The sequence below is a fragment of the Ochotona curzoniae genome, unplaced genomic scaffold (assembly GCF_017591425.1).
Source record: "Ochotona curzoniae isolate NIBS_2020 unplaced genomic scaffold, NIBS_Ocur_1.0 scaffold_274, whole genome shotgun sequence".
Taxonomy (NCBI): domain Eukaryota; kingdom Metazoa; phylum Chordata; class Mammalia; order Lagomorpha; family Ochotonidae; genus Ochotona; species Ochotona curzoniae.
In genome coordinates this window covers 12130540-12151752 of record NW_024467101.1, presented here as the reverse complement: position 1 = coordinate 12151752, position 21213 = coordinate 12130540, and the positions used below count along the sequence as shown (strand labels likewise).

The window sequence follows — 21213 nt, the reverse complement described above, 5'->3', positions numbered from 1 at the left end:
TTAATTTAGGGGGTTTCTTGAAAAAGAGGCTACTTACTTTTGTAAATAACTTACAGCTCAAAATCAGATGATCTAGCTAACTATGTAATGTCTATTAATTTACAAAATGGAGTCAGCTTAAGAGATTTGGTGGAGATGCAGTTCACATGTACAACCTGGGCTCCTGGCCCGGCCCGACACTGGCCAAAGGCCACGGACACATCCCTGTCACCACTCTCTCTCTAAGAACGGAGCAGCCCACACCCGTGGCCAAAACTTTGTCATGTACGTTAAGGCCAAATGAATAGGCAACCGTTCCACCAAACAGGGGCAACATCCAAGCTGAGGTCTGCTGTGGGCCGGCTGCTGCCTTTTCAGCAGCGTCCGTGGCCTGGAGTGCCCGCACAGCAAGCTCTAGGGGGAGCACAAGTCTTCAGGATGCCTGCTGGGGCCCTGGGACAGGGGTGGGCTTGTCTGGACTGTGCGTACTCCAAGCTGCTTCCAAAGTCTGGTCAGGGAAGGTACCAGTTTGCCCTGGCAGAGGAAGTCCTGTTCTTTGGCCACACTTTGGGACCACCTTTTGGGTTGGTTAGGTCTGATTCCCGATCTTGCCCCTGAAGGGTCAGTATGAATCTGGTATCTACCTTCCCCATCATACTTTTCAAAACTAAAAATCTGGGTACAATGCGGGTTCTGCTGAGCCACTGTCATTCCTCCGGCCCTGGGCTGCGTCCCTGAGACATCTCCAGGTACTCTTTGGGCATCTGGCCAGGAGGGGATGGTGAGGTGTCAGCTATGGGGAGTGTGCTAAGTCATACAAACCCACCGACTCCTCTTCCTCCATGTGGAGAGAGCTGGATGGTTGGTGATCCCGGGAGCCCGACCCCTCACTTGATAAATGAGGAAGCTGAGATCCCAGAGACAGCAGTCTGTGGCCAGGGCCCACCTTGGTCATCCAGCTCGCACGTCAAGCTGGAACTGGCTTTCCCCATGGCCCCAAGCTATAATCAATACGCACCAAAACACCCAGCCTCAGGGATCCTGGTGCAGCACAGAATTCCCCGCGGCACACAGCAGTCCTGGGCACTGGTGCAACTGTATGATACCCCATGCCGCAGCAGCCTCTCATCATCCAGGATTCCAAAGATCAGAGCAACAAATGGGTGCCCCCCGCTCACCCAGGCCACCCACGAGGTGGTGACGGGTCCTCACGGGGGCAGGCTTGGCCAGGTGGCTCTAGTACACACCAGAGGATGGGAGGGCGGAAAAGGCAGTCCAAAGCGGGTAGGAAGGCGCCTCCAAGCTGCCCTGACCATCCCGGGCTGTCCTGTGTGTACCCTGGGAGGACAGAAGCTTTCCCAAACAACAGTTTCCATGTCCCTCAGATCCGGGGCTTTTCCAGAAGGGAGGTGCTACAAAAACAATCCGAGGCGAAAGGCACTTTGTCGTCTAAATTGTTGTTGCCTTTAGTCATTTCATTCAGTCTCGTCAGCGCTCTTTTGGGTCCTGCTGATTGAAACTAAAACACCTAAGCTGACATGCCACGGTGTCAGACAGAGAGGGGCGCTTCCCCTCAGGAACACCCAGTGTGGCCTTGGGGCTCCAGTTTCTTCAATAACCTGGAAAAGGATGCTCTAGATGCAATGAAACGTTCCCCACACCATGGCACATCCTAGAACACACGTAAGCTGTTCAGGGGTCTGAGTGGGTGCAGGCTGGGGTCATAGGCTCCCATATGGAACCTGCTCTCAGAACTTGCCAGAAGGCTGGAGGGTTTGGGGAAGAGAAGGGACGGGGCTTGCGCACATGCGCACGCGCCACATAAACACACAGAAGACAGTTTTGCCTTCTTCCGGGACATGTGGACGGCGCCGTCGGCTTTGGCTCTGGGCCGGGGCCTGAGTCACTCCTCGGCCTTGTACTCCTGGCTCGGGCGCTGCACCCTGGACAGCACGCGCTCGTAGAAGAGCAGATAGGCACTGGAGGACAGCACCTCCTGCAGGCTGGCCTTGCGCACGCTGTCGTCGGAAACCCACAGCCACTGGCTGCTGGTCGCCAGTGGGTTCTTGGCCGAAGGTGGGGACCGTCGGTAAGTGACAAAGTGTCCAGAGTGCATGTCTCCATGGTGGACGACTACTGCCATCAGCCGGAAGAGGTACATGGAAGAGCTGAGGGGTAGGAACAAACGCCAGTGGTTTAACACACAGGAGAAGGGGGTCATTGACAGGAAAGAAAAACGGAATCCTGGCTGTGAAATGACAGAGGTCAGTACGGAGGCCATTAAAGGGCGTGGCCACAGGAGCATACTAGGCAGGTGTGAGTTCTGAGCATACATGGAAGTACCAAACAGGTACATGTGCACAGGTAGATGTGTGCACATATGTACACACACATATATGCAGATCTAAGTACTTTCATAATTCTTTATTTTTAAAAAAGGATTTATTTATTTATTTGAAAGGCAGTGTGTTACTGAGAGAGAAATCTTTCACCTACTGGTCCAGTCCCCAAATGACTGCAATATGCAGGGCAGAGCCAAACCAAAGCCAGAAGCCAGTCTCCCCATGTGCGTGGCAAAGGCCCAAGTACTGAGGCTTTCCCAGCCCATTAGCAAGGAACTGGATTAGAAGTAGAGTAGCTGGCCCCTATGGGATGCTGGTGGTGCAAACAGTAACTTGGCCCGCTGTGCCACAACACCTCTGTAATTCTAAATTGAATTCCAATTTGGACAAAAATCAATGGGAATACAGAAGAGTGAAAAACACCTGAAAATGAAAGAGAACAGCTCCTCTCTAAATGTTCATTAGTCCATGTCTGCACAAAGCCAGTTCTGGAGGCTTCCAGGAGCCTGGGCGCCCAGGGGATGGAGACATGCTTGGGCACAGTGACTCACCTGTAGTCGGGAAGGACAGGCAGTGCAAAGGGCATTGAGGCAGGCAGGGCTGGCAGCAGAGAAGGGGAGCAGGCACCGTTCATGAACACCTGGGGCTTCGGAGTCCCTGGCTGATTGAGAACTGCAAGAGGACGGGGGCAGGCCCAGCGGGCTGAGCAGTGGCTGTGGTTGTCCTGAGCATCCACTTCCCATGATGCTCCAGAGACAACAGCCTGGTTAACCCTGAACAGGCAGCACCCATAGAACAGCCAGGTCCAGGCCGACCACCTGCCTGCAGGGCTCCATGTGTCTGCCGACAATGCATCTCAGTCGGGCTCGCTCATGGGCCTCAGAACCCAGCCTTGCCCTTCCTCGGAGCCTGACTAAGTGTTCTGAGCCCAGGCTACATGTCCTGCCCACTCCCGGCTCCAGCTGTGAGAACCAGAGTCACCAAATTCTGCCCAATGTCCCTTGGGGGACAAAACTGCTCTGCTGTGAGAACCATTTGTCTAAGTGTCCTGTCTAAAAGTCCGTCACAGGCTCGGGGAGTGGCAGCCCACAGCTGCGTGCACAATCAATGGCAGAGATGACAGGTCCTTCTGATCTGCTGACCTCTGCAGGGCCTGCTGTCCAGCATACTCTGTACGTGAACCAACCTGTACCCGAGCCTGTGAGAGAAGGCCTCGGGGAGCAGCGACTATGGCTTAAAACAAGGCCAGGACCCGACCCAGTACCATTGTTTTAGGGGGGACAGTCAACCCAGGGACCTGGGGAGAAACGGCAAATGTGGTCTTCCCAAAAAGTTAACTCAGGAAAGAACCCGGGGAGTAAGGGAAGGGGTAGGAGCAGCCCACAGGTGGGGAGGTTCTACTTATCCACACTTACTGTGGGGCTGAAACAACAGCGTGGGGAGAAGGGAAAAGCAACTCGCGGGAATATGGCGAGCTAGCATCCCATGGCCGGTGAGGCTGTTTTCCTGAATGCTCTGCCCACTCTTATCGGGGATACCCCGGATACTGCAAGCAGCCCAGCCACCTCCCCATGGAGTCTCCTTAACCTCACTTTAGCAGTCTCCATCCTGTCAGTCTCCAGCATTTAAGCTGCAACTGTGCAGGCCCTGTGCTTGTGGACCCGGACGGTGGAGATGCCAGACTCCCTCCCTCTCGTCCAGACACCCCGGAAACATCAGCTCCTGGACACACACCTGCCCTGGGGGCTGGCGGCCCCTCCTGCAACTCCATCGCAGGTCCCAGGCTCTCGCTCCCCTCGGGCTTGGGCTGCCTGGGCTTGTGGCCCAGGAGGCGGTACTTGTAAATGTCCATCATCAGGAACTCGTTGAACTGCACATGCTCATGTCGCTTCAGGGGTGTGCCGTGGCTGGACCAACTCAGCCGCTGCAGGTGGATGCACAGGCACTGAGGCAGCTGGGGTGGGGAGAGAAGTCCAGAGGGCGGAGTCAGCTCTGGAGCACAGCATGTGGCATCCCCCCACCCACCCCACAGCAAAGACACTGGGGTAGGAGTCTCACCTTCCCGAGTTTCAACTGCTTAACAAATGTGGTTCTCTGGTGCTCCACCTTCTCCCCATCCAATGTCCCTTTTGCTTCAATCTGAAACAGAACCGTTGTTGCTTGGCTGCCAGTCCCGAAATAATACATGGAGAGCTGGGGATCCCAACCAGCACCCACGCCACTCCATTGAGCTCTTCCTGCTTACTGGGGAACTCTTCCTGCTGCCTCCTGTCAGCCCCAGGCTGGCTGGAAGCAAGCAGCAGAGAAAACAAATCAGCACAAGAACTCTGCCACAGCCATGTCCTCTATTTGCTTCTGTCTTCGAAAACTCCACTCCGCTCAACAACTCCTAGTACTTCTTGATTCGAAAGGTAGAAACCAATTGTGTGGGAGTCAGGCAGAAGTGGAGGGCACTTAACTTGGGGAGTGCATGTCCCACCTCCAATGACGGCATTCAACACTTCCCTTTAAATGCTCAGGGATGGAATGAAACTTAATCCAGGAAAGAGACAGATGGAAGCCTGCCAACCACCAGTTTCCATCCATTACATGTAGGTGGAACCAACTGAAGCCGAGACCTCAGGGAACCCGGCCAGGGAGAGGCTGGCCTGGAGCCCACGGCCCGGACTGGATGCTCACCCTCGTGCAGTTGTCACACACGACGTCCCGCACAGACTCGGATGAGATGAAGTGATGAAGGCAGTGGTCCAGGGTTAACGGATGTCCCTACAGTATGAGAAAGCCAAGTCAGTGCGATTCACAGGAGAGCTAAACCAAAACTGCACCGATGGTGGGGCATGGGTCAGGGGAGCCCAGGCCTCTTTCTGGCTTCTATGGGGATAGAATAAGGATCTGTGGACACAGTGTGATGTTTTCTGGGCAAACGGTGAGCCCAGGCCACCTGACTACCAACCGACTCGCGAGCTGAAGGATACAACACAGCAGCAAACTGTGGCCTCGCAAGCTGTCAGGGATGTGTGAACTTGGGAGCAGTGTGTGGGCGCTGGATGTTCAAACAGCGCCCCTTTTGCAGCAAGAACACAGCATCTACCTCTGTGTCCTCCCTCCCCACAGCCCTCGTAGTTAGGCAGGGATGCCACCAGAGCCAAGTTGGGGTTCAGCCAGGTGTGGTCCCAGTATACAGTGGTCCTGAGTCCCTCTGATGGAAATACCACCCAAACAGACCCAGGGGAAGTCAAGTTCAACAACTTACCCATGTGGCAGCAGGAATACTTAGCGAGAGGCTATCAAAGGTATCAAATCGAACAGGACTCTGAAACAAAAGTTGCAGAAAATCCACAAAGCACTTAGGGTCAAGTCAGAGTTCGAGGGGGCAGGACTACACACTCGTGAGAGAGTTCAACACTAAGATGGCCACTGTTGACAAAGCATCACATTTTGAGAAGTAGATTCCTGCAAATCAGTATAAGAGTCACAGCTCTGCTAAACTGCAGCGAGGGCACCAGACACAGTGACATGGGGACTCTACCCCAGGGGAGCAGTCAGGGCCATGGCTACAGATATGTACCCCGCTGTCATGCCTGACAGGAAACCTCTGAGAGCACTTGGAATGTGTAGGCACTGGCCAAGTACGGCACACCCCCAAACGAATATATATTTCAAATAATGCAGCAGGAAAAACATGTAATTATGTGGAGAAATGTTCATAGTATATTGTTCATTGCAAAATGGCAGCTAAAACAAGGCCAAGGTTCCTACTTTTGGTAAAGTCAGGGTAACCTGGCTAGGGCTCACCCCGCTGGAGGTCACTGCTCTTAGATGAGAACCCAAATGGGTACTATGTGGGTGCTTGGACAGTAACCAAAGCAGCCAGGATGGAATGGAAGCTGGTGTTAGGGGAAACAGGGTGAGACTGGTGTGTCTGCAGCTTTTCGGCCCGATCTCTACAATGCTGGCTGGTGGGAAGCAGTGGCCTTGCAGGAGAGAGCTCTGTTGAGACAGAAGGCAGCAGAAAGCCCCGGAAGCTGGGTGCCCAGAGAAGATAAGCCCCCAGATCTCTACAAACTCGGTTGCTTCACTGAACCCCACATGTCTGAGGAGGAACCAAGGAGATCTGGTGAAAAGTGGCAGCTTTGATTTTTTATTTATTATTATTTTTTTGGCTTTGCTTTGCTTTTTAAAGATTTATTTATTCTCATTGGAAAGGCAGATTTACAGAGAGGAGAGACAATAAGAAAGATCTTCCACCCCCCAAGTACACCCCGCCAAGTGGCTGCAACAACCAGAGCTGAGCTGATCTGAAGCCAGGAGTAGCCTCTTCTGGGTCTCCCACACAGGCGCAGAGTCCTAAGGCTTTGGGCTGTCCTCCACTGCTTTCCCAGGACACAAACAGGGAGCTGGATGGGAAGTGGAGCAGTCAGGATATGAACAAGCACACATATTGGATCGTGGTGCTTGTGAGGAAGGATTGGCCAATTAAGCCATTATGCAAGGCCCAAACTTGTGGATTTATTAAACTCAACAAACCCAAGTGGGAGAAACACTCAGAAAACCCTATGTCTGCACACCATGCATGCAGAAGAACAGACACCTCCTAAGCAAAGGGAAAATGACAGAGAAAGAGTGTGAATGATGCTGACTTGAGGAAACGGAGCAAATGGGACAGACTGTTGATGGGTAGGGACCTTCAGGAGGGGCTGGGGAGCAATACAAATGTTCTAACATGGACTGAGGTAAAAGACAGCTGCATAACTCCCCATACTTGTATTAGGCTGGAGACCTCCCATCATTAAAACCTCAAAAGCAATCATGATAGATAGATAGGTAATAGATAGATAGATAGATAGATAGATAGATAGATAGATAGATAGATAGATAGATAAAGCAATCCTGGAATCTGCCCATCCTGAGCACAGGCCCAACCCTGGGCCTGGAACTACTCCCACCACTGCATAAGGGCCCAGGGCCTGCTGCCTGAGGGCAGTAGATGCCCAGGGAGGCCTGAGGGATGTGCAGGCACTAACACAAGGGGAGCAGTTAGTCCGCCAGCCATGCAGGGCACCAGTAACTGCAAACACCATTCCCCATCACCAGTCCCCACCCTCCAGGTCCTCCCAGGAATCCTAGCAGAGCGAGCCTGGCCTGAAGCGAGCCCGGCCTGGAGCGAGCCCAGCCTGGGGTTGCCCTTACCTGGTGTTCACAGTGTTTGCAGACCATGTTGCTCGTGAGTCGTCCGTGAAAGGGGTGCTGAGACTTCCAGGGAGGGGTCATGGGGTGTGGTGACCCTAGAACACAAACGTCTCGGGCTGTGCCACTTTTGGTCCCTGGGCATAGCCCCCTTACAGCTCTACAGTTTTCTGAAAGATTTATTTATTTGAAAGGTAGAGTTTCAGAGACGGGGAGAGACACAGCTCTTCCAACTGCTGGTTCTCCCCCAAAATGGCTGTAACAGTCAGGGCCTAAAGCCAGGAGTCTGGAATGTCATCTTGGTCTCCCACACAAGCGGCAGGGGCCCAAGTACTTGGACCATCTTTCTCTGCTCTTCCAAGCGCATTAGCAGGGAGCAGGGTTGGAAGTGGAGCAGTAGAGATTCAAACCAGTGCTCATACAAGATGCCAGCACTGTAGGAAGCAGCTTAACTGGTTACACTGTATTACAACACTGGCCCACAAACTCCCCATTTGGGGACTGACACTGTGGCATAGCAGGCTGAGCCAAGACATTGGCATACCACATCAGAGCACCAGTTCAAGTCCCAGCTGCTCCACTTCCGATCTAGTTCCTTGCTAATGTACCCGGCTATGGTGGCCATTTGGGGAGTGAACCAGCAGATGGGAGCTCTTTCTCCCCTCTCTCTGCCTTTCAAATAATCTTAATTAAAAACAAATTTTAAAAACTCCCTCTTTAGACAAAATGTGCTGCACACACACACTGAAATAGCTTTCCTCCTTGACTTCCATAAAAGACACATCATTTCTTTTCAGGAGAGTCTACAGAAGTCTTGACATGTGGTTTGTATATAATGGGTCCATCCACATTTGAAAAAAGAATTTGTGCTTCCTACGGTTGGTTTGCTTTTTGACTTCTGCTTTGTTTTTATAAATGCATCCTGGAAAGGTCACAGCAGAGACAAGAGAGTATTCCTCCACACGGTGAGACGAGGCTGTGACTCACGGAGAAAAATCAAGAGCTGAAGAAAGGGGCTGTCACTTAGATGGGCTGGGGGCCAGGGGACCAAGCACTGCTGGGAACCTAGGGCCCCCTGGAGCAGCCCCAGGCTGGGCTTCCTGTCGGCTCTACCCACTGGAGATCTTTTCCCCAGTGGGGGCCTCCGTGGGCTGCAGAGGAGGGACAAGTATTGCCCACCCCTTCCGGCATCACCAGCTTCACAGTGCTGTCACAAGGACTTAAATGAGGTACTGCGATGCCTAACACACGGCATGGGTGCCAAACCAGTTGTTCCTATTACCTTTGCTGCACAAAAGAATCATTTCTTGGGTTTCATTGTTTTATGGCCTCAGCAAGACAATGACAAACTGCAAGGCAAGTTGGCTCTGGCAGAGGTGCTGAGGCCAGGACAGGGTGGGGCTTACAAAGTTGCTCCCAGGATCAGTTCATGGAGGTGAAAAAGAGAAGGCCCTTGTTTTGAGTACAAATATGTCTGTTGAGACAGAAACCAGGAGGGCTATGAATGGATCCCAAGAGAGTCACTGAAGCCTGGCTTCAAAACCTAAGTTCTCTTGCAAGTTCTCTTGCCAGGGGGGAAGCACCAGTTTGGAAAGACAAGTCACGGTCCTATCCAAGAAGCACAGGTCCTGCGCACCACAATTCACTGGGAAATAGCTACCTCTCATGCGGCAGGTGATCTGTTTGGAAGTTGCTTCAGACTGTTGCTGTTGGGAAAGAAAAGAAACAGACTGAAAACCTCTCACAGTCCCCTTCCTCACCTTCCCGCAAGCCCTGCATTGGCCGGGTGCCTGTGCGGAGGGCTCAGAACTCCCTGAACAAGGCCAAAGGCTCAAAGTGGTACCAATGACCTACTCTGGTGGGTACCTGGAAGCAGCCAGGGAAACCCATCTCCCTCCGTGTGGTTCCCCTCTGCTGGGCATATCAATTGCTCAATGTTGACACTGTTGTAGAGAAGCAAAGAATCATGTGGTTGGTTCTGCTCAAAACCAACCTGAACTACAACTCCCAATCATTTGAGAGAACCCCAGACACCCTCCTGACCAAGGTCACCAACTGCTCTGGGCACAGCTGAGCGCTGTCCCTGGCCCCACTCCCACTGCTGGCTTGTATGGTGTCCCGCCTTGAAGGCTGTGCAAAGATGCTTATTCAGCCTCCTGTCCTGAGTAACTAGGCACACACTGCACTGGCTCTATCAGCCACGGGCACTAAGGCTCACCTCCAGGGAAAGCACGTCAAACAAGTGTGTGACCCGCGGCTGGCGATCCCGCTCATCTTCCAGTGACGACGTGATGACATGGAACAATTCATGTGCATCCTGTCAAAGGCAAAGCATCCTTCAGAAGCTTCGCGAAGCAGGGGAGGGTCAGAAGCAGCCGCTGGCATGTACCACCAGTCGGGCCCACGCACCTCCTGCAGGCAAGGTTTGTCACCTACTTTTTCAAAGCCCAGCTCATGGACAGAAACATACAGGCCCTAGATGTTTTCAGAAGACTCGTTTCAGGGACTTGAGAGCAGACAGGTGGGCAGAAAGCTGCCGGCTGCCTTCACACTAGCAGCCACTGAGCCTGAGTTTGTTTAGCTGAGATGGCCTTGACCTCCACTCCACCCAATCTCAAAACGTTTTTAAATTGTATGAAAGCACACACAAGAACCATCTTGCTTACTTTCTTCCCCACTACTATACTTTACTTCCCACATGGTCACAGTAGCTCGAGCTGGGCCTAGTCAAAGCCAGGAGCCCAGAACTTCACCTGTGTCTCCCATGTGGGTGCAGGGACCCAAGCACTTGGGCCATCTTCTGCTGCTTTCGCATGTCCTTCAACAGGGAGCTAGATGAGAAATGGAGCAGCTGGGACTCAAACCAGCACCCACATGGGATGTCAGCATTGCAGGTGGTGGCTTAACCTGCTGCCCAATGATGCTCACCCCATTCTTGTTTATTCCTTTTTCTTTTTTTTTTTTTCCAATCTTGCTTATTTCTAAGGGTGTGGTTACATGCTATCAAGTAACCACAGCACAGTGCAGCTAGCTCCATTGTCCATCATCAGAGGTATCATCTTCCCAACTCCAAGTCCACATCCAGTCAGCACTCACACTCCACTCCTGCACCTCCAGCCCCGGTAACACCACCTCTCTGCCTCAGCCTCGGTCTACCACTCCAGGCACCTTGCAGGAGTGGCATCCCGCTGAGTGTCCTTTGGGGACTGTCATTATTTTACTCAGCACCTGTGGGGATGTAGCAGGTGTTAAAATTCCTTATTTTGCTAAGGTCATGTTGAAAGTCAAGGTCACCAGGGTTATACCTACTCTGGTCACTGAGAGTGACACAACTGTGTATCGGAGTCTGCAAAAGCTACTTGCATCCCTGCTTGTAATGCTTCTGTCTGTGACCCTGGAAACAGAACTACCAGACTGCAGAGTAGAGGATCCTCATTAAGGAATGGCTCTAATGGCTGATCATAACAACAACTACAAAAAAGGCAATGCCACACCCCTGCCCTGGAAGAGGTGGGGCCTCTGGTGGCACTCAGCCGCCCAGGGCCTTTAGCTCTTACTCACTCTGCACAACCACCACAGTCATCTTTACAAAGGCAGACGAGGGGCAGGCATGTGGAACAATGGTTGGGATGCCATGTGGGATGTCCACGTCTCATACTGGAGGGTTCCAGCCCAGCTCCATTTTCAATTCCAGCGTGTGGCTAATGCACAGCCCAGGAGGCAGCCGGTAAATACTTGGGTGGGAGACTCAGACGGCTCCTGGCTCTAAGCCTCCCCCAGTGCCAAGTTGTTGTGGGTATTTGGGGAGTAAAATGGGATGCAAGTTCTGTCTGCCTGTCTGTGTCCGGCTCTGCTTTGCTGCCTCACAATCAAATCAAAGTCAGCTGGCTTTTCCCTTCAGCCTTTCTGGCTTGCAAAGCCCCTGCAGCCTGACCACTGTCTGCGCTCTTGTCCCTCGCCATCTGTGCTCCAACCTGGCCGTAAGAACACCAAGTTTACTTCCACAGCAGGCTATGCCTGAATCTTCACGTGGCTGCCCCTTCTCCTTCAGGTCTCTCATCAGGGAGGTCCTCCTTGACCAAACAGCCAAAGTCGCCTCCGCATCCCTCCGCCCTGGCCAATCAGCAAGAAGCACTGAAGGCGCCAGAGCCTCAGCCTACCAGCTATGCCAGCCAGGCCTGGAACCCTACAACAGTGCCTCCTGCTTGGGCTCCCATTCTGGCCCTGGAGTCCATCCTTTTAAAAGGTCATGCCAGTCCACTGGCCAAAGCCCTCCACTGCTTGCCTTGCACACAGAACAAACAGCCTGCCCTGCCCAGCCTCTCAGCATGTATGCTTGACTTCTGCCACCTCTGTCACCGGCTCCCCAACTGGGCACCAGCCCCCAATAACTGGCTTCCTGGCATATCACCACTGAGCCAGCATCCTGTTCTAGAATACCCTCTGCCTGACTGGGCCCAGCCCAGGATGCCTCCCTAGAGGAGGAGGAAAAGAGCACAGGCGGACATGCTCCTCCCTTCACCCTGCACACCGAGTGCCACAGAGCTCAGCAGCTGACGCCACCTGCTTCTTTCCTAATGGACCCAAGAGTCCCTGTCGTCCACTGTGGTGAGAAGTCACTTGGGAACCAAAAAAAAAAAAAAACAAAACAAAAACAAAAAACCAAAAAACACCAAGGTTTGTTCTTTGGACACTGGGTGTGGATGCCTGATGCTGCTGCGAACCTTGCCCCGACCAAACACAAAAAGAGCTGCAGTTCCTCCCCTCGGCCCAGGAGGTCGCTAGACACCAGGGCTGCCCAAAATGTACAGTCAGTTGAGGCCCTTTCTCGAAGCAGCATCCTCCTGGCCACACCTGTCTGAAGCTGTGCTCACCTGCTCCTCAAAGGAAGAGATCTGCCACCTGTACATCCGCAGGACATCCAGTAGGCAGCTGGCATCCAGGACCTCATCATCGGTAACCTCTTGGCAGGACAAAGCTGCAAAGAACAAGAGTACAACAGTGAACTTTTCTTCTTTTTTTTTTTTTTAAGATTTATTTCTTTTTATTGGAAAAAGCAGATCAGATTTTTGATCTTCTTTTTCGATTTTCTCTCTGAGTCAATCTGAAGCCAGGAGCCAGGAACTTCTTCCAGGTCACTCATGCGGGTGCAGGGTCCCAAGGCTTTGGGCCATTCTCAATTGCTTTCCCAGGTCACAAGCAAGGAGCTGGATGACAAGGGCCACTGGGATTAGAACCAGTGCCCATATGGGATCCCAGCATGTGCAAGGCAAGGGCTTTAGCCACTAGGCCAAGTGCACCGTGCAGCCCACTGAGGTGAACTGAGAACTGAAGGGCAGAAATGCTAACTTTGTCATGAGCTCACTTTCATTGTCCCTCCCTTAGCACTTTTTTAAAAAGACTGATTTCAGAGGCAGGGTGACAGAAAGCGAGCTCTCCATCCACTGTTATACTCCCTGCATGCCTACAAGGCTGGGGCCTGAGCCAGGTCTCCCACACAGGTTGGCAGAGGCCTACTTGGACCATCATCTGTTGCCTCCCAGACACATCAGCAGGGAGCTTGACCAGAAATGGAGCAGCCAGTAAACAAACCAGCATCCTGTATGGGGCACAGGTTAAGATGGCAACTTAACCAGCTGTGCCATCGCACTGTCCCCAAATGGATCCTTAAACTGTCACCATCAATCAATCTATGCTTGTGAGATTCTGAGTGAAACACCTCGATCTCCCAGCTCTTGAGGCCAGGGGCCCTCACCCAGGCATCTGGTCTAAACCCACATGCCCAGCTGCGCTCCTCTGGCAGCCCTCATGGCCCGCAACCCTGGCTTGCAGTTGTCTGCATGCCTGTCCCTGGTCACAGGACAGCCCCGAGCTGCCCGTGGCAGCCGAAAGGCTCTTCTTCTGAGAGCTGTGCTTTTCAAGTATCCGTAGGCTCAAGCCAAATCAACGAAAACCAACCTGACGGGCTAGTGAATTTCTGTGACTCAAATGACAACAGACACCAGACTTGGCACTCTTTTGGCGAGGGCTGGACAGTCAACACCTGGGGCTTGGCAGGCTGCAGGTGTCTGCCGCAATATCCCAACTCTTGTGTTTGTTGGCACCCAAGCAGCCACAGACCACACCTGAGCACCTGGACACAGCTGTGTGCTGGTGAAATGGCATGCGCTGAACACGACCCACACGGCCACGACACCAAATGCTGTGTCTGTATATGATGGAATTTTGCCTTACAAACAGGACTCCCACACATGCCATGACGCAGCTGAACCAGGAGGTCGTCACATTACAAGAGACTGGTCAGAAAATGACAACGAGTATATGGTGCCACTTGACAAGTCCAACTCATGAGATAACAGGTGGGTGAGTACTTCCAGGGGCCTGGGGTCAGGGCACATAGAGCTTTGCTATGGGCTGACCAACAGGAGCTCTAGGTAAGGTGCGGGAAGGGAGACGGTGTCGCTGGCTGCACCACGCTGTGATTGCACTCAATGCCACTGAACTGCGGCATTTATGTCAAAATGGCTAAAATGCTAACTCCTACATCATGGACATTTCAGCATGACTTTTAAATGGGCAAAGGATAGGAGGAAGCAATTCACAGAAGACAAAATATATCCAATAAACTCACGTAAGGAAACACGAACAACACACAGCAATGACACAATGGCTGCCTTACACGGCTGCCCCTGTAATGCTTTCATTCCTGCTAAAACCATCATTCACCACACCAGGACCGCATATTACAGTACCAGTTAAGGCCCAGAAAATGCAGAGGAGGATGGGTGACCCTGCCACCCACACGGGAGACCTGGATGAAGCTCACGGCTCCTGGCTCTGGCCTGGCTCAGGCTGGCCTTGGTGGCCACTGCGGGTAATAATCCCAGAGGATCTCTTTGCAATGCTTTTTTCTTTTTTTCTTTTTTTTGTTAGAGTAGAAAAATGGGTTTTAAAGATAGATTTATTTTGGTACAAAAAATCTTTTTTATAGATGCAGCTGTTTATTCATTTATTTTTTTTAAACATTTATTTTTATTATTTTTTCATTGGAAAGGCGGATATACAGAGAGGAGAGACAGAGAGGAAGATCTTCCGTCCGATGATTCACTCCCCAAGTGAGCGCAACGGCCGATGCTATGCCGATCTGAAGCCAGGAGACTCTTCCGGGTCTCCCACGCGGGTGCAGGGTCCCAAAGCTTTGGGCTGTCCTCAACTGCTTTCCCGGGCCACAGGCAGGGAGCTGGAAGGGAAGCGGGGCTGCCGGGATTAGAACCGGCGCCCATATGGGATCCCGGGCGTGCAAGGCGAGGACTTAACCACTTGCGCCACCGCGCCGGACCCTTATTCATTTATTTTTAAGATTTATTTATTTTTACTGGAAAGGCAGATTTTACAGAGAAAGGCAAGACAGAAAAAGATCTTCCATCCGACGGTTCACTCCCCAAGCAGCCACAATGGTCAGAGCTGAACCAATCTGAAGCTAGGAGCCAGGAGCTTCTTCCGGGTCTCCCAAACAGGTACAGGGTCCCAAAGCCTTGGTCTGTCCTCTACTGTTTTCTCAGGCCACAGCAGGGAGCTGAATGGGAAGTGGGCAGCTGGGATATGAACCAGTGCCCAAATGGGATCCCAGCACGTGCAAGGCAAGGACTTAACCCACAAAGCTACCACAGCAGGCCCCACAAAAAAGTATTTTTTAAAATGTTCAATAGAGTTGCAAAAAAAAAAAAAAGCATATTAGGAAAAACTACATTCATTTTGAAAACACTGAACCAAAATAAACTTATCTTTAAGAAATATTTTGAGGGGCTGGTGCCACGGCAGAGTTGGCTAAGTTCTACCTGTGGTGCAGGCATCCCACATGGGCTGCAGTTCGAGTCCTGGCTACTCTACTTCCAGTCAAGCTCCCTGCTGATGACCTGAGAAAGCAGGTCAACTTCCATTTTCCCCACAATCTTCCCGAAGACTCCTTGCATGTTCTGGGTGTGGCTTTCCCAGGATGGCTGTGGTTCCCAACACCAGGTCATACATTTGAACAATGTCAGCTGAGGTCAAGGTTAGGGCAACCCTAAACTTGCACTAGCACATGTCATGTGGATAGCTTTTCACATAGTTTGTGGATTGAAAACATTTTTTTTTAAACAAAGTGGTAAAAGATATTTTTCCCAAGTCAACAAACAAACAAAATACTATGCTATACTTACATGTCATTAACTACCCTTAAATAGATTTAATGAGTTCATCATACTGTACTGTAAAAATGAACCAGAACATATCTTTACCAATCCCCTCGTCACAGCCTGTGTTCTTAGCTACTTCCAGATGACAGATCCCACACGTGGGGTTCCTGGGGCCCACAGGACTGGGGACAAGCTGCAGTCCCAGCTGCTGCCCTGGAAGGCGGCACTGAGGGACACTCCCTGCCCTGCCCCAGCAGCAAGGCCATTCCATGTCTGGACGTGTTGTTTAACCCCTGATGATGAGCCACAAACCCTTTACTTCTCACTTTACTTCTCTCTCTCTCTCTCTCTCTCTCTCTCTCTCTCTCTCTCTCTCTCTGGTGAGGGTCAAGCTAAATGTCTGAATGTGTGTTCGCCCTGAGATACATTTTTGCAAATGACCTGATGTCTTCAGCCAAGGCTTTTATGTTTTAATTTCAATGTGTGGTTGAAACCAGAGCACCTCTCACAACCAAAACACCTGCCTGTGTTTCCCCCGCCATCCTTAAACAGCTGTTATTAAACTGATGATTCTTAAAATAAATGGCTCCATCTTTCTAAAAATGCTCACTGCTACCTATTGAGACCTTTATGATCTTTTTCTGCCTGAACCCTCTGCCCGCCCTCTGGGCTGCGGCTGCGAACGTGCACAGAACACTCCACATCCACCCGCAGCCCCGGCCCTGCCCCTCCGTGCGGTCCCGGCAGGGTACCTTTCAGCAGGTGTAGCAGGGTGAGGGACAGGTACTGGTGTGGTGGGGGCTCTTTCTGGTTACTGGTGTACTGTGTGGTGAACTCCTCCAGCCACTTGATGAAAGTGGGGCAGGCCGACAGGCCCTGCAGCAGCGAGTTCATGAAGCAGGTGTTCCCTAAATTCACGAGGCCGGGCACAAGGCCTGCAAAAGAACAGGGGGGCACAGGAGAGACTGCACATCACAGGGGACCAGCGCTCTCTCTTCTCATGTCCATCACCCACGCCACAACCCTGTGCCTGGAAGCTGGGTCAGAACCACGTCTTAATCACAGAGCTCTGGAGGCTAGGCCTTGTCTGTAGCCACCTCTCCCTGTGGACTCTAACTCCTCTTTCTGAAACACATGACAGCACTGGCGGCGGCTCGGCTTATAAGTTCAGAGGGCACTGTTTACCACCACCCCCTCTTCGGGGCTCTCCTTCAATCTCTGGAACATGCCTTCACCTCGTCTTTAGTAAGAAACCAAAGCTTCCCAGGATACAAGCAAACAATGGCTCCCTTGTTGGTCTCCTGGCACAGATTCTATCCCCATGTTAACAGTCACCTGTCATGGGGCAAGACTCCAGTGTACCCACAGCAATCAGACTTTCTGCAAAGGCACCATTGGACAGATGTCCCTCTTTTGTCAAAAATCCTTCTAAAGACCATTCTTATTATGAATATCCTCAAAGAGGCACAGAAGGAAAGAATGTGTAATGAATTCTAGCTTTCCTAGATCAACCAAGATCAGATGTTGCAAGGACTATCTTTCCTTTTCTCTCTCTCCTTTTTTCTCTTTCCTGAATTTTAATTAATGTTAAATACATTATCATTTGTAAAAGTAAAGCTTGAAAAAAAAAAGATTTTCGAATTTTTAGGAACACACTAAGACAAAATCTGCCCTGGTGACTAGCAGCTAAATTAGGATAGGCAGATGTGTGACGTCATTATTCATATGCACCACCAAATATTCAATCTCCATATTCATGACAACAGATACCAAAGCTGTCCCAAAAGCCCTCCACACACCCAAGCCTGGAGCAGGGCCCAGAAGAAAACTCCTTTTTACTCCGGAGTGTAAATAATGAGTCAGAGCAAAGCGCTACTGTATCACCTGGAGTCTTCATTCTGACCACACAAAAGGAGAAAAACATTGCTGATTCCCAGGCCGGCTGCAGATGGCAGAGATCTGGGTCGAGCCTGCAGCCCACAACACAGGGGCCTTCTTACCTTTCCGACGCTTCTTCCTCTCTGTGATGGGACCCCAAATCACATAGATCCCGGCCGCAAGGGCAGCAGCAATCCCACCGATGACACCCCAGTTCTTCATGACTTTATACCTGCAAGAGAACCACAAGTTTATTATTGCATCTTATTGCATCACAAGTGGGACACAATGAGGACATGATATTGAGTCCAACTAACCTCCCAAACACCCAGCCTTCTTGTCAGGTCTTGGAACTGAATTCTGTCTTGAAAAATAGGAATGTTGCGGCTTCGGGGTGTAAAATCAAAGTCAGACCACAACCTTCCAAAAGCCTGGACTCCCTCGGAGGAGTTCCGGTCCTCCTCCTGCTTGTCCCCTTGTCCCCTTCTTCCCCTCGGCCATGCTGGACACCCCACCAGCCAAAGCCCAACCTCAGGACCTTTGTGCCTCTGTTTCCTCTCCCCTAGCTCACTGCTGGGGTCACTCTTTCACTCCCCTTCCCATACTTACCACCTTCTTGTACTAAACCACCCCTGCTCTGTGGTCCACCTCTCTTCACTGGATTTCACTGTCTCTGGGGACAAGAATCTTCCTGCTTTATCCAATGATATATCCCACGCCTGGCCAATAGTAGGTTCTCTATAGAAAGGGAATTCTTGGGACCAGCCTTGTGTCATAGAGAGTTAAGCTGACAGCTGTAATGCCAACATCCGACAAGGGCACTGGTTCAAGTCCTGACTGCTCCATTTCTGACTTAGCTCCCTGCAAATGCACCTGGGAAGGTGGCAGGAGGTGGCCCAAGTACTCTGCTCCATGCCACCCATGTGGGTGTTCCAGAGGGAGATCTCTGGATTTCTGCCTTTTGCCTGACCCAGCCTTGGGGGTTGCGGTCATTTGAGTGATTCAGACCATAGAAGAATGACATCTTTCTCTCAATCTCAAATAAACATATTTTTAAAAAATGTTTCTAAATCTTCAAAACAAAAATTCAAGATTTCTTGATTCCAGATTTGCACAATGAAGTCATTCTTTCACTACAAATTTCACTAACAACCACTCTAAAGTTAGCTCTGCCAAAGTGTGTATGTGTGTGCGTGAGTATGTGTGTGTGTGAGAGAGAGAGAAATATGTTCTCTTACCAGCGTCAGCACCACGGAAACGTGGCTTTGATCTCACCTCAGTGAAGGCTCAGGGGAATCATAGTACCTGTCATACCAATCAATATTTTCCTAGTGTCACAACTGATAACTGAATTTCAAGCACATCTTCTAACTCAGAATGAACAGATGCTATACAGTGGAGTCAGGGGCTAGAGTTGTGGCACATTGGATGAGCCAACCTGCAAAGCCAGCATCCCCCACTGGCGCCAGCTCAAGTCCCAGCTGCTCCACTTCTGATCCAGTTCCCTGCTAATGCACTGGGAAAAGCAGCAGAGGATGGCCCAAAGGCTTAAGCCCCTACCACCCATGGGACAAACACTTCTAGGCTCCTGGCTTTGGCCTGGCCCCACCTCAACTATTGTGGCCATTTGGGGAATAAACTAGTAGAAGCAAGATCTGTCTCCACCTCTCTAATTCTATCTTTCAAAGTAAAATACATAGATATTTTTCAAAGAAGAAAGCCAAATCACTTGAATGTGTTTCAGTCCTGGCTCTGATGTTTGCTAGGGCCCCACGTCACCCTCCAAGCCCCCACTCTCCCATCTATATAGCAGGGACAACCCCAAAGCCCACCTCGGGGGGTGAAGTAAGTGTTGATGCAGAGGCTATCGGTGAGACCCTAGCCCACATTAGCTGCTGTAGCTGGTTAGTACTATTATTCCAGGGCCACTCATGGAAGTTTCTCTACAGGCTTTTTGATGCATCCCTGTGCTTGGACGTGACCCACTCTCAACAAAGGCTCCAGTGGGAACATTCTCTCCCTGCAGGGCTAAAGCCTTGGCCATTGCTTCCAAACCCTCTCATCCAACATGAGCATTTACACACACTTTCTGTCTGTCTGTCTCTCTCTCTCAGTGCCATGCCTCATCTCACACTCCAAGTAATCCAAGCAAGTGGATTCTACCACCATCTGCATTTTCACAGATGGGCAAACTCAGAGATACAGCTAGCGGGTCCCAGAGAGTCAGAGGATGTGGTGCCAACTCTGCACTTCAAACCATGAAGTTCAGGATGGGAACTGAAGGATGTGGCACTGAAGGGAAAGGAGGCAGGACTTACCTGGAGCCTTGGCAGGACATGAGCAGGACCCCCCTGGAAACTCCATTCCTTTGCAAAAGGACAAGGAGGAGAGTTGGGAGGGTGGGTACCTTGGGCATAAAGACAGCTGGCTTTTCCTCAGCTGTGGGGCCTCCAGCCAGGTTGCCTCAAGGCCATTCCCCAACCATAGAAGGAGGGCACTGGATAGGATGGCCTCAGAGGGTGCCCAGCCCTGGAGTGACCAGCTTGTCATACCTGCTCCAGTGCTAGAAGTCAACTTGCATGTACAACAGGCTGTGTTCACTCAGGGTGGGCACTGGGAGCCTGGGGAATAGGAGAGGGATGCAGGCCCTGACAGGATTGGGGATCCCAACCTCCGTGGGAACCTCACAGGTTTGGGCAACACCGGAAGGTACAAGGCACTAAGAGACAGTGCAGGCAAGAGCCAGTGGTCCCGGAGGGGGCCTGGCAGGGATCAGGAAGAGGCTTGTGCTTGCAGGATTGTGGGAATCAAGGTGGGTTTGGGGAGCCTGACAAGACTGGGGGGCCCTGGGCACATTAGCAATTCATGTGACTGGAGCTCCCGCGGTGCGGGGAGCCAGATAGACAGAAGGACTCAGGGGTCTTAGCAGACCCCAGGGACACTAGGAATCCGAGGATGGGGCGAGGTGGCACTGTCAGAATTAGGGCTCTGGGACAAATCTAGGAGCCCAGGAAGTCGTGGGAAAAACGAGAGAATGGTGGGGAGACACTGGCTTCCGATGGGGGTTGGGGGAGGTCAGGGGACCTGCCATTACCGGAGAACTGGAGGCCTCAAAAGGCCCGTCACACTCCCAGCCTCAGACCTGGACACAAAGCCTCCGGAATATCCACTCAGGCCGGGGGACCCCGGCTAGGACGTGCAAGGACCGTCAGAGGAGGCCCAGTTAGGAACCCAGATCCTGGCCTCTTCCGCCGCCCCGCCCCCCTCAAAGCTCACCTGACTGCCGCCCCGGTCCGCAGGAAGCGCTGGATGGCCCTGTCAGCCGCGGTCATCGCCGCCCCAGCCCGGGAACTGAGCATGGCGGTCGAGCCCGAGGCCCGCCGCCGCCCCCGTCGCGATCGCGGTCGCGGAACCCAGGGCTCCTCAGGCTGCCGCGGCGGCGGAACCCCGCGGCCACCCGCTCAGGTGCTCGGAGGAAGGAAGGCCGAAGGACGCGTTCCCCGAGCGTCCCGGAAGTAGCCGCCGCGGGGAAACTATTGCTGACGGACCAAGTTCTTCCTCCTTCCGTAGGAACGGGCGTCGGCGTCGGTTGCTAAGGGAGGCCTCGACCCCCGGGCGGTGTCGTTTTTAAGTTTTGCCAAGACCCCATT

At 52.0% G+C, this 21213-nt stretch overlaps 1 protein-coding gene across 1 annotated transcript; it reads right to left on the bottom strand.

The window, feature by feature from the left end:
- Positions 1–1785: 1785 nt before the first annotated feature.
- On the bottom strand, positions 1786–20991 carry USP30 (ubiquitin specific peptidase 30). Its single transcript, XM_041003785.1, has 13 exons — positions 20840–20991; positions 17686–17795; positions 16438–16620; positions 12383–12486; positions 9727–9825; positions 9169–9214; positions 7512–7606; positions 5575–5634; positions 5001–5087; positions 4380–4460; positions 4056–4275; positions 2873–2993; positions 1786–2147 (listed from the first exon to the last, which is right to left on the bottom strand). Exons 1-13 carry the CDS (start codon positions 20920–20922, stop codon positions 1883–1885), a joined length of 1554 nt encoding a protein of 517 aa, XP_040859719.1. The 5' UTR covers positions 20923–20991; the 3' UTR covers positions 1786–1882.
- Between the last annotated feature and the right edge of the window lie 222 nt (positions 20992–21213).

Bases quoted from the DNA above. Each gene is read 5' to 3' on its own strand.
- USP30 (XM_041003785.1), bottom strand. From the start codon at position 20,922: ATGCTCAGTTCCCGGGCTGGGGCGGCGATGACCGCGGCTGACAGGGCC. The intron at 17,796-20,839 runs GTGAGCTTTGAG...GTTCTCTTGCAG, and splicing joins CGGACCGGGGCGGCAGTCAG to GTATAAAGTCATGAAGAACT. The intron at 5,635-7,511 runs GTAAGGGCAACC...CTTTTGTTTCAG, and splicing joins GCAAACACTGTGAACACCAG to AGTCCTGTTCGATTTGATAC.